Consider the following 12885-nt stretch of genomic DNA (forward strand, 5'->3'; position numbering starts at 1 on the left):
ATGGTGTAGACTATCCAGTGAGAAAGCCTCTGCTTTGTAAATGGCAGCCCATTAGAGAAACCTCCAAAGCAAACAAAAAGTTGCTCTGACTGAACATATTATACATATGTGTATATATATATATATATGTATGTGTGTGTGTGTGTGTGTATATGTATATACTGTATGTGTGTTCACAACTGTACGCCTGGCTGAAACAGGCGAGAAGTTGTCCAGGGGGCCACAGCCTTGATACACCGGTGGTTTACTCTGATGTAAAACCAGCCCAGGTGCTAACCATGGGACGGGACTCAGGCTTTGAGCCAATATTGGAGAGGCCGCAAGTGAAGCCGCCATGAGGCTCAGCAACCACTGAAAAAATGTGATGGAACGGGAAGTTGCCAGTTGCTGAATAGTCCGTTCTGGCATAATCCAAGCCTGCAGCTGGGCAGAGTCTATGATTGTACCCAGAAAGACCATTCGCTGTCTGGGTGACAAATGACTCTTCTGAAGGCTGATCTACCACCCGAGTCGCTCTAAGTGGCTGAGTAACAGCGCTCTGTGAGCGACTAATAACTCCCATTCTGATCTGGCTACTACCAGCCAGTTGTCAAGGTATTTCAATATGCAAATTCCCATCTGCCTCAGAGGAGAAAGATTCGCATCTATTCACTTAGGCATGTAAAAGTGTGAGGGGCTAGAGACAGTCCAAGCGGTAGGACAGCATACTGATAGGCCACTCCCTCGAATGTGAATCTCAAGAACGGTCTGTGATGAGGGGCTATGTGGATATGAAAATAAGCATCTTTCAGATCCACCATCAGAAACCAGTCCTTGGGACAAATGTGAGCGAGGATTGTTGAGGATTGACATCTTGAACGGGATCTTGTCTTTGAGGAAGTTCCGGCCGAGGCGAGAACTGATCCCCTCCTCTTCCTCTCTGCTGGATCAGGACGGCTTCAGGGGCTCAGGGTTCAATGCTACTCGAGGGCGGGGACCTTGGTGCTTTGGGAATGGAAACCGCTTTGCCGTCCAGGGGTGCTACTGATGCCCAGGCTCAGTTTTTGGCTGGGGCTGAGGCGGCGCTGGCTTTGCAGGGGCTTTCTTGCGACTGCCAGTCGCTGGAATTGGAGCACTTGGGGAGGAAGTGACGCAGTGCATGCAACATCTTCTGAGCCTCAGAGAATCGCTCCACAAACTCATCCATGGCAGGGCCAAAAAGACCCTTAGGAGAGAAAAGAAATGGGAGAGCAGAATGGAGAGGGCTGCCTTCCTTAAAGAAGGTAATCCATGAGCAGAGACAGGCAGCACTCATGTTCTCGCAGTGAGAACACGAGCTCTCAACAGGCTCTGCATGGGTGCTGCCCAGGCAGGCAGCGAACTCGCTGTGCCAATCCATCTTGTGCAGAGCCACACTCGCTGCAAAATTTGTAACAATGCATGCTGGAAATTTTTATACAGTGCTGGATGGCCGCAGAAGAAAGCTGTCTTCTGCCAGGGGCTCTTCGACGGTGCCGGCAGGCAGAGCTGATGTTCTTCTTCATCTTCTTCGTCTTTGGCTTCGGCTTCAGCTTCTTCTTGCTTCTTCAGTCAGTGAAGAGATGATCCTCATTGCTGAAGGAGAAGATTCTGATGAAATGGCGCTACAAGCCGACTTATGTGGAGGTTGGCTCCGCCCCTTTTGGTGGGCTATAAAGGTCCATTGGTTTGTGCAGCTACACAAACGTGAACAAATCAGGCTTCAGTAAAACAGGAGTTTTCCACATACACATAGTGAGAGAACGTTTGAAATGGAACTAATAATATGCACTGTTACAGTGTAAACATTCAGAACAGTTTTGTCCCGTTTTGTCCTTCTTGAGTGCATTTTTTTAATTTTAAGTTGCTGTATATTTTAAATGACACACTGTGTGAGCTGTTGTGTGAATGTAATGTGTATGTATTTGAGGAGGGAGTGGTGCAGCTGGGCACAGGTGAGTCGGGCAGTGCCTGACTTCCCTCGCCATACTGCATTCCGCACATACTCTTCTTACAAACCAACAAGGAAAACAATAAAGATTAGTGTTTGATGAATTAAACCTGCTGGACCGACTGGTGTAACTAGAAAATCCAGTATTCAGTCTCCACAGCATGGGCTGAGGAACCCAAACACATCCAGCAAGACGTTCATGAGGATACATGCCTCAGCTGAGCGCGGGACATGTGTGGAGCTGCTGGGAGCAGAGCGGGACTCAGGGCCGAGGAGGAGGGGATGGAGCAGTGGAGGAGAAACAGATGATCAGACGAGAGCTGGAGGAGAGAGCTGGGCGAGAGTGGAGATGGATGAGGTGGGTGTTTGGAGTGCTGAGAGTGGGTTAACCCTTGTGAAAAATAGTGTACTTAATTGTGTTGAATGTGCACTTGTAGTGTTCTTCAAATCTTAAAGGTATTTTTAAGTGTGCTTACAGATAACATAATAATACTGAATTCAAGGACAAATTAGGTGAACTTAAAGAGAGCAGTACACTTTTAAGATGAGCATTTTGTAAAAATGTCAGATGAAAGGTTTTACTCTAAAGTACATTGTTTTAATATTTTGTTGTGCTTTGTAAGGACATGTATTTTGATGTGTTGTCTAACATACTAAAGCATATGTGAAGTACTGAGGTATGTGTTTGATATGAATGTATTTGAAATGTTTTACAACATCAGCACTGTAAATGTGTAATTACAAATATTTCTAAATACATGACATACAAGTTTCATTTACATTTTAATTTATCATAAAGTTGTCAGCATATTCTGCAGTAAAGTACATATTTCAAAGACAGTAGAGGTAATTATAAAATTATATATGAACACAGCTAGGAACATTCTCAGAACTTTGGCTAGCACTCTGACAAGGTTCTTTCAAAGTTATAAACAATCATTGTTCCATTAACATTAATAGTTACTGTTTCTGAGTTATATGGTTTGTAAATAATCTTCTCAAAATGTTATGAAATTTTTTTTCTGGAATGTTTTATTTGGACATCCATCTAATGCACTTTACTATTTAAGACTTGTTTCAGAACATGTTCTCATAATGTTTGCAAAATGATCAAATGAAATGTTTTCTCTAATGTTCATAACCAAGTTTAGCCAACTTTGTCAATATTGTTATGTTATCTCTGTTTATTTTATTGTCAGACTGCACTGGAGAAACTGGCCGAGATGGAGTCCGTGTCTGGCTCTGATGTGCTTGGTTCTTCTGGAGGAGTCTCCTCTGCACCCCTCTGTCGGTCTGACTGAAGCCGCGGGTCGACTGCTCCTCGCTGGGCTGCTGTGTGCTGCCATGGGTCTCTGTGCTTTAGCTGTCCAGTTCCTGCTCTGTAATGATCAGAAAGTTAAGCAGGTCTGTCTACTACTGAATTCATTTTTCATAAATCTAGATGAATTTAAAATGTGCTTTCAAATATGCGTTAGAACAATAGTGTTTTTAGTTTTGCATCCTCTGCCAGCTTGTCAGTGTCGACTAATGACATTGTCACTTAAGCAAATATTAATGTATTGTTATGTGTTATTTTTCTCAGCATCTCCCATGCAATGGTGAAGCGATAGTGAGACAAACTGCTGACATTCAGCAAGCCAGGTGAGACAGACCAAATCCTTTAAATATACCAAATACCAAAATTCTCTTGTTCACATAATTGCACTTTTACACTGCAAAAAAAATAAAACTTAAAATTTTAAGGCAAGCAGCTTCAGCAGATTTTTGAGTTCTCTCAACTTATTTTTGTAGCAGATTCTCAACTTTTTGTTGTATAAACTTAAAACAACAAGTTGAGAGAACTCTGCATGTACATCTATGACCGTAAATGTGTGTGTGTGTGTGTGTGCTTGGGGGGGGGGGGGGGGGGTCTCATCCCACATTACTTGATGATACTTTGACTTTTTGTTCTACAACATAAACTGCATACACACCCCAAACTGTATTATCTTTAAAACTGCCTTATCTTAGAACCCCACAGGAAAATCAAGGAACTAGCAGTGAATTAGTCTTCCTGGTTCTGACCTGCACCACTCTATATTTGGTTAAAAACATTTGTTTTATTTATCTTATTTCTCTCAGTATAAATTCACAGCAGGATGCAGGTCATCTTGAATCGAAGGTCAATGCTCTAGCAGATGGTTTAGCGGTGTCCCTCCTCCACGAGCCCCTGCCGGACCCCAGCGAGCGACACATACGAGGCCTCCTCACTAGACTAGAGGTGAGTCTGTAATGGATGGGTGGTGCATTAACACCGTCTGTCAGAATGAACACTGTCATTAATGAAATATGCCAGCAGTCATTATGCTGTCATGTGGAGCTCATTACATATATTGTCATTTTCATTTCAAATTATGTTGCTGTTTGAAACAGAATGTTTTTGTTGATCCTGCTGAACATGAATTTGTGATGTTTGTAAATACCAATCATTTTTGTGTTTTTGCGTTCAGGCAGTCTCTCGGACTCTCCACAGGAAGAGCTATGAGGAAGAAACTGAGGGAAAGGAGAAATGTGCTCTTCAAGACAGAGTTAACCATATACGCTCTTACCTGAGGGACAGGTGAGATGAACAGATATGACAAATATTGACAAACTGTGTGTGCTTGTTTCTAGGCTTGAACTCCACCTAAAATGTCTCACACCCAGCCTTGTGTCATGTATGATTTCACACAACAAGCTGTCATGTGAAGAGACGTCTCTCACACTCTGCCTCTCGATATCCAGTTTCATTTGAATGTTCATGACAAATAACTGTGCTTATGACTAGAGACAAAAGTTCAAATACACCTACTCATTTTTAATTGTAAAACTGCCACGTACAAAAAAGGAATTATAGATGATAGAGTGGCCAAAAAATGGTATGCAAATCAAAGCTATTTTATACTTTGATTTCTTTAGTCGGCACTCTTTAGATGTCAGTTTTGATAATTCTCTCAACAAACATCACGAGGTGCATCCTGGGATGCTTTTAGGCATCAGTAAAGAAGTTCTCGTGTATGGCGGGTATTCAATATCCACTCCAAAGACAAGAAGAAAATGTACGTTTATTGGCCCTCAATTAAGCTGAAAGTTGAATGAACTAGTATAACTAGTTTAAGTATAACAGTTTAGTTTAGTATAACATTTTGGAAAAAAACATTCCATTTTATAACTTGTTTCAGCTCAAAAACGCATTTTGAAACATCTGCATCACGTAGAGAGACACAAATGGAAGCGACACAAACTTTAGAGAGATACAAATTCAGTCTAGTGTCCAACCTTGAATGACTGTGTACATAAATCAGACAAGTTACGTAAGGTAATATACAGAATCACCGAAAAATAAAGATAAAATTGAGAAAATTAAAGGAAAAAAAATAGGTATTGGTTAAATGGTAAGAAGTAAAAATGCGCAAAAATGTAAGTATTGTAATGAGCAAACTAATATTTCTGTCTAATATTTTTACAGGATTCTTTGATTATTCGAAAATTTAAACAAACAGCATTTATTTGAAATATATAGTTGTTGTTGTTTTTTTTTTTTTTTTTTTTTTTTTTTAGAACAATATAAATGTCTTTACTGTCACGTTTGATCAATTTGATACATCCTTGCTAAATGTTTTTTTTCTTTCAAAAAGATAAAACTAAAAAACACTTGCTGACTAAAAATCTTTTCTAGTTGGCTGTCTGTTCTGAACTGATATTCAGTCTTAGTGTGTTCTTTTTATGATTGTGTTGTATTGTGTGTGTTTTCTGCGTGTTTATAACGCTGATGTTCTGTATCTCAGGGTGAGCGGTCTGCGCTCTCTGCTGCAGGTTCAGCGTGAGTGTGAAGTGAGTGTGTGTGCGGTTCAGAGCAGGTTACAGAAGCGCTGGGCTCTGCTGGAGGAGTTACACACCCGAGTGACTCTGAGGCCTGACAGCACACAGGAAGCTCACGACCCTCACGCCATCCTCACAGACACTGAGGTGATACACTATTGCCATATAAAATCTTACAGTGGCCCTCTGTGATGCATGTTTACTGATATATGTGTGTGTGTTTGTGTTTTAGAGTCTGTTCAGTGAACTCGGCCAGTTCAAAAACAAAGTCCAACAGTGCCGGACGCAGCTGGAAACCAATATAAACCTTTTACAGGTCAGTACACATAAAATTAAACATTATATAGTCATTCCTGAACCAGTTTTACCCAGAAATAGGCATATCAAGACAAGTATACATTGGCAATACGGCAACTTTCATCCGATAAAGCCTGAATAAGTGTGTTTTTGCCGGCTGATCTTCCTCAGGCACTTCGCAGCAGTCATCAGGGTCTGAACGAGACTTTTGGTACCACCATCGACTCTACATGGACCAAAGAGTTATTACAGTCCAACACTGATCTGGTATGAAGACATTTACAGATAACAACAGCCTCAGCCTGTTATATAGTCAAGTCAAATTTATTTGTATAGCGCTTTTCCCAATACACATTGTTTCAAAGCAGCTTTCAAGAAAATCATGATGTTAATGTTTATAATAACTTAATACCTTAAAAGTGCTGTATGCAGGATTTTGACTCTACTAAAGTATAAAAATACCATAATATGTTTGCAGATATTTAAGAAACATGCTAAGTTAACGTACTTGTTTATCTGAAAAACAATGCTACAGTCAGTAATTCTCCTTTGAAAATGTGCATTCTGGGCCAGAATGTCTGTATATGTTTTGGTTTGTGAAACCCACCCACTGCCAGTTTACCCAATTTCATTTCGGCATGAAAACACAGTGTATTTCATTTCATTCATCGTCATGTGCACTCGTTCCTGTTGGTGTCGTTAATCTGGCAACCTGTGTGTGCATCAAGTCTGAGGAGGAGGGGCTGGTGAAAAAACCCCTCTCTAATATTGAGATGTCCTCACTGCAGAACACAAGATCCAGGGGGCGGGGTTGGATCTAGATCCAACTCCTCCCACCTTACATACACCTGAACCTACCCGTCTCCGCCCCTTGACCCCTAAACCCACCCATCCCCACCCCTAAACCTACCAATCTCCACCCCCTATATATATTTTTTCTGCTGTGAGGGGCTATTGCCAATATTTTGAATTTGGACTGCAATACCTAGTTCAACCGCAGTCAATCCTACATACAGCACCTTTAATATCTTACAGTTACATTCGGCAGATTAGAGCTGAGCGATAATTATATATATTTTGTGACAATACACCCAGGGCACTTTTCAGGGTCTGCTAAATGACTAAATGTAAATGTATATCTTCATACCTCATAGTTGCATTCAGCAGATTATAGCTAAGCGATAATATATATATGTTTGGTGATGAGTTTTTGGCTCAAGGTCTGTATATAATGTCACACCAGAGGTGCTCAGCTGGGATCAGGACTTGGCTTTCTGCAGACCAGACAAGTTCTTCCACACTGACTCAATCAATCATGTCTTTTTGAACCGTGCCTTATACACAGAGACACTGTCATGTTAGAATATAAAAGGGTCCTGTCCAAACTGTTTCTATACAATTAGAAGCACACAATTCCCTAGAATATCATTATATGCTTAAACATTAAGATTTGTACTCATAGAAATTACTAAAGTAATCAAACATGTTCATTAGAAGGGGGTGCCAATACTTTTGGCAATATAGTGTATGTATTATATAACACAATTTAATCAAGCTGAGATGTTCACCCAGGGCACTTTTCAGGGTATATTTTGACAGTTTAGAGAAAAAATGACTGAATAAATACTGTAACGCAGACAAAAATGGTGCAAAAGAGCATATTTTTGCTTTTTATATGCTTTGATTTGCTCAGTAAATCATTTCTTTTCTTTCCGGTGACAGTTTTCTGAGATCCATGAGGATTTCATGTCTTTGGAACAGCAGACGTCAAATTTTGTGATCCACTTGAAAGGTCTGAAGGCTTCTGAGCAGGAAAAGACTAAATTATCTGTGAATCAGTCACGACTGTCTCTTCCCGCTGTCCCCGTGTACGTTACTGCTCCAGAAGCAGCACAATTACATTCGGATCCAGAAAGTGATCCGGAGTTCCCGGGAGCCTCACAGAAAACCCACTCCAGAACCTCCCCCTTCCATATGCTCTGTGGGGGGAGGAGGAGGAGGTCATCGCCATAGTTTTGACAAAAGTTTTTAATTTCTAGTATTTTATGTGACAGCCTGTTGAGCAGGTGTAACGACAGTTTATGCACTTTATTCACAGTTTTAATATGTATTATGATAAAAATATATATATTGGAATCGCTGTGTACTGTGACTTGTGATTGTCTACATGTGAAATGTGTAATTACGGTCTTATGCATAATTAATAAAATAATAGTAATATGTTACATTAAATATGGTATTGATGGTTTTTATTAACATTAATATTAGTTATATATAATAGAATATTAACACAGTTTGATGTTGGTAAATTGGAAAAACGGTAATATTGTGAAATATTTCAGTTGAAAAGAATATATATATATTTTGATGGCAAAGCTGAATTTTCAGCATCATTACTCACATGATCCTTCAGAAATCATTTTGTGTTCAACAAACATGATCTTATCATCATCATCATCATCATCATCATCATCAAAATAGTAATAATAAAAGTAATAAATAATTAAATAAATATAAATAAATAAAGCCAACAATTTCAAAAGTACAACATTTATTTTGTTTAAACAAAATCTTTAATAATTATACATGCCTTTACTGTAATTTTGGTCAATTTAACATGTGATTAATAAAATAATAAATTTCTCTCACTCATAGTATTTGTCTAGTCATGAGTCAACCACCTCATCTGATGAAATCCTTGTCGTATTGTGACTGTGCTGTGACTTTCTGCTTGTAAACTGTGTTAATAAGATCTTTTCATCATCTTAAGTGCACATGAAACGGACAGTTAACTGAAACAAACAGTATGTGGAAACACAGCACAGAAAAGTATTTGTCTATGCTGTCTATGCTTTGAGCACAAGAGGGCACAATCCAATCAAAAATACACAGCCTCCTCCTTCACCAGAGCTGAATCCCAGCTGCCAAACGTGCACCATGCACTGCAAGGGATGTACTTAATTGGAGGGTTTAATTAAGAGGATTGGAGCAGAATATCATACAAACCATTTTACTTGTAGGCCTACTGACATCAAACATCACATTGCCTTTATATTAGGATAGTTTACATCGAAAAATCCAATTCAGCAGCTGTAAGTGCAATCTTTGACACATTTGTACAACTGAAAAGTAGAAAGAAATAATTAGGATAATGGATGTGGGCAATCTTAGCCAAACAAGCATTTACCCCTTCAGTATTCTGGTTTCAACATAGGCTACAGTGGATTTGAACTAATGCAATATTTTGTTCCCATACACATTTAGGGTGGATATGCACACTTCTTAGAGGACCAAAAGCCATTCTTCATGGTCTGTTCTCCATGTATCAATATTTCAGCCAGATACAGATTTTACAGTTTTTTTTTCTTTTCTTCTCTCTGCTGTCACTCTTAGCAGCGAGGCCAGAAATTTCCACCAAATCAACTTTATAGTGGGAAAAATCTGCTCGGTTGCTGTAAAGCACAGCCTGAAAGTGTATTTCAAAAAGAGATGAGAGCAAAGGTGCTCCTTCATTATACTAGCCTTTGTGGATTTAGCAGGAATTTTCATTTGATTTAACTGTGTGATGTACACTGACAGGACCTGAGGGCCTATGTTTTTAAAATTTCTCACTGAATACACTAAATAAAATTATTATTGTTAGATACTTATGTTTTGAGAGGAAAACACAAGTGGTGCTTGCCTGTATGAAAAGCTTCTGTTTTTATTTTATAAATATTATTATATTAAAGTAGTTTTTTTGTGGTGTTTGTTTTTAATGTTACTATGTGGTTGTCAGTGTGTTTTGGCTGTTTGCTAAGTTTTTGCTTGTTGTCCCTGGATACAGTATGAGATTTTGTTTTTTATTTTTTGATCCGGTGCTGGCAACAACTGATCAATTTTTTTTTGTCGTTCCTTCAAAATGCTGCCTGGTTTTATGCATTATTCATGTCTGTAGCACAAACATTGTGAAACAAGTTACACTACCGTTCCAAGATTTTAGGGCTTTTTTTGCAGAACAAAATGCTTAGAATTAGCAAAGATGCATTAAAAGTGACACTGAAGACTTTTACACGGTTACAGATAATGCTGTTCTTTTAAACTTTTCTGATTTCATCAGAGTTCTGAAAAAAAAAATATCACAGTTTCCACAAAAATATTAAGCAGCACAACTGTTTTTGATATTGATCATAACACAAAAATGCTTTCTTGAGCAGCAAATTGATTTCTAAAACTGGAGAAACTGAGTTTTCGATTGAGTATGTTACAATATAAAATATTGTAATATTTTAAATTCTAATAATATAATGTTTGTACTGTATTTTTGAGCAAATAATGCAACACTAGTGAGCAAAAGAGACTATAAAAACATAAAAAAATATTCCAACCCAAATTTTTAAACTGTAGTGTATATGCTATAGTTTAGGTTTAGGGATTTGTTCAAATAATTAATCTTTAGTATTATAAAGTATTAGTGCACCACTAATAATATCAATCTGTCATTTGAAACGGTTCCACACATAACTCGTGTAAATACACATTAACATTAATGTTAAGTGTGGCCTTTGCTATAAGCATACTCTTTAATTCGTGACTGTTCATCAGTTCCTATACAACCCTTTTCATGGTTCAAGGACTTAAATTTGTTAGATAGTCTGTATCACTCTTTAAAACATGAATTCGGCACGATTCCTCCAGGTTAAAGCCACTATGCTAGATTTTATGGTCAGGAAAAAGGGTCTTGAAAGGTCATTGCCAGAAACCTGTTATTACTAATAAGTGAGATGACCTCAGGATTCACTCTGATCCGGCTTTGAGCCAACTTCAGTCAGTTCCGCAGTTGTTCCTTTTTACAGGACAGTCCTGTACAGTAACCACCAATCCGCTCTGACCGCAGAACGTCTGTTCAGAAGTCAATGATGGATGGTAATGCACTGATCAACTGCTGATCTCATTATGTGACAGTCCAGACTGTGTGAAAATTTCACAGAACATAAACCACGTTGCTTTTATGGGACTGGATCATGAACAGAGGATGAGATCAAGTATATTTATGCGCTGGATGCTGAGATACGCAGAACCAGTTCAGCTGACAGTGTGTCTTAAGAATGTTGAACAGAAGGCCAGAAAAACAGCCTGTAACATCTCAGCGCTGGAACTTCAAAACCACAGTTTAACCGGCGACAAATATGTCCAAAGTGTGTGTGAACTGGCTGTGTGTGTGTGTGTGTTTGGGTGGGTGTAATTGCATGTGTTTCAGTGGCTGCACTGGCTCGGTGCCTAATTCATCTTGTTTTGTGGCCTCTGCACCTGTTGGTCTTTCTGTGGCTGCGGCTCTAATTGAAAAGGGTGGGCCGTACCCGGGGGACCGCTAGAAGGAATGGAATGTGCGCTTAAGCGCTCCGGGATAGGAGTTGTCACAACACTTTACATGCACACACACACACACGGCGAAGAAAGAAAGCAGGAGAGGGGGAGTGTATGAGAAGTGCGAAGATAGAGATCATTTGTGCAAAGCAACAGCTGAACAAAAGCGTTTCATCCCTCCACACCGCACGACCTTTCACTCATTCATTATTAAACCAGAGAAACAATGCAAATAAAAACAGCTTCATTCATTCTGCTCAGATGCCAGATGTGAATACAGTCTAATTTGACACAGCGGGACTGTAAGAAAGCCAATGAGGCAGATAGCACTGGAATCTCTGCCATGTAGCAGGCTGGAAGAGGAGAATTCCCCAGGCCTGCCATAGCTGACGGGTGAGATCAGACCTTTGGAAAGATGACTGTGATCGAAGCGTGCTGGCCGATGCTTACCATAGCTGAGAAGATGCAGCTTGTGTGCATACGTTGGTTTGTCTATCTATTTATTTATTCCAAAACATATTAAAGAGATAGTTCACCCAAAAATGAAAATTAGTCCATGTTTTACTCACCCTCAAGGCATCCTTGGTATATGTGACCTTCTTCTTTCAGACGAATCCAATCAGAGTTCTATTTAATATTATCCTTGCTCTTCCAAGCTTTATAATGGCACTAGGCAGGTGTTTTTGTTCAACAGTCCAAAAGTAGTCAACTAAAGCGCGCATTCATGATAAAATGTGCCTCACATGGCTCCGGGGGGCCTAGCGGCATCTGCCAGAAAGACAATCTCTCGTGAACGTGCGTACGACAGTTAGCGGAATTTACAAAAAATCATTTTAAATATGAATATATATATATATATATATATATATATAAAAAATGCATGGATTTGCTACAGGATGCCCTTATTCACCTGCTGGAGCTGTATGCATTTTGTATGTGCATTTTAATATGGATGGATGCGCTTTAGTTGACTACTTTTGGACTGTTGAACAAAAACACCTACCCAGTGCCATTATAAAGCTTGGAAGAGCAAGGATCATTTTTAATATAACTCCGATTGGATTCGTCTGAAAGAACAAAGTCATATACACCTAGGATGCCTCGAAGGTGAGTAAAACATGTGCTAATTTTCATTTTTGGGTGAACTAACCCTTTAAGGCATTTTTACTGAAATCCAAGAGCTTTCTAACCCTGCATAGACAGCAACACAACTACCATGTTCAAGGCCCAGAAATGTTGTAAAGACATCGTTAAAATGGTCCTTGTGACATGTGTTTCAACTATGTTATGAAGATACAAGAATACTTTTTGTGCACAAAGAAAACAAAAATAAAGACTTTATTCAACAATTTTTTTCTCTTCCTTGTCAGTCTTTGCCATGTGTTCATGACTTTACCACACATGCATGTGGTGCTGCTGACGCAGGAGCCGGCGTTCTAACCTAGAACCCGGAT

The 12885-nt window shown here is 39.3% G+C and overlaps 1 protein-coding gene across 1 annotated transcript; it reads left to right on the top strand.

Annotated features, from left to right (window-relative positions):
• The first annotated feature begins 2129 nt into the window (after nucleotides 1-2129).
• On the top strand, nucleotides 2130-8314 carry LOC306842885 (uncharacterized protein). Its single transcript, XM_079374042.1, has 9 exons — nucleotides 2130-2306; nucleotides 3148-3352; nucleotides 3531-3589; nucleotides 4070-4208; nucleotides 4438-4547; nucleotides 5755-5935; nucleotides 6021-6104; nucleotides 6257-6352; nucleotides 7808-8314. Exons 1-9 carry the CDS (start codon nucleotides 2158-2160, stop codon nucleotides 8096-8098), a joined length of 1314 nt encoding a protein of 437 aa, XP_079230168.1. The 5' UTR covers nucleotides 2130-2157; the 3' UTR covers nucleotides 8099-8314.
• The last annotated feature ends 4571 nt before the right edge of the window (nucleotides 8315-12885 follow it).

Source organism: Barbus barbus, assembly GCF_936440315.1.
Source record: "Barbus barbus genome assembly, chromosome: 23".
NCBI classification, from domain to species: domain Eukaryota; kingdom Metazoa; phylum Chordata; class Actinopteri; order Cypriniformes; family Cyprinidae; genus Barbus; species Barbus barbus.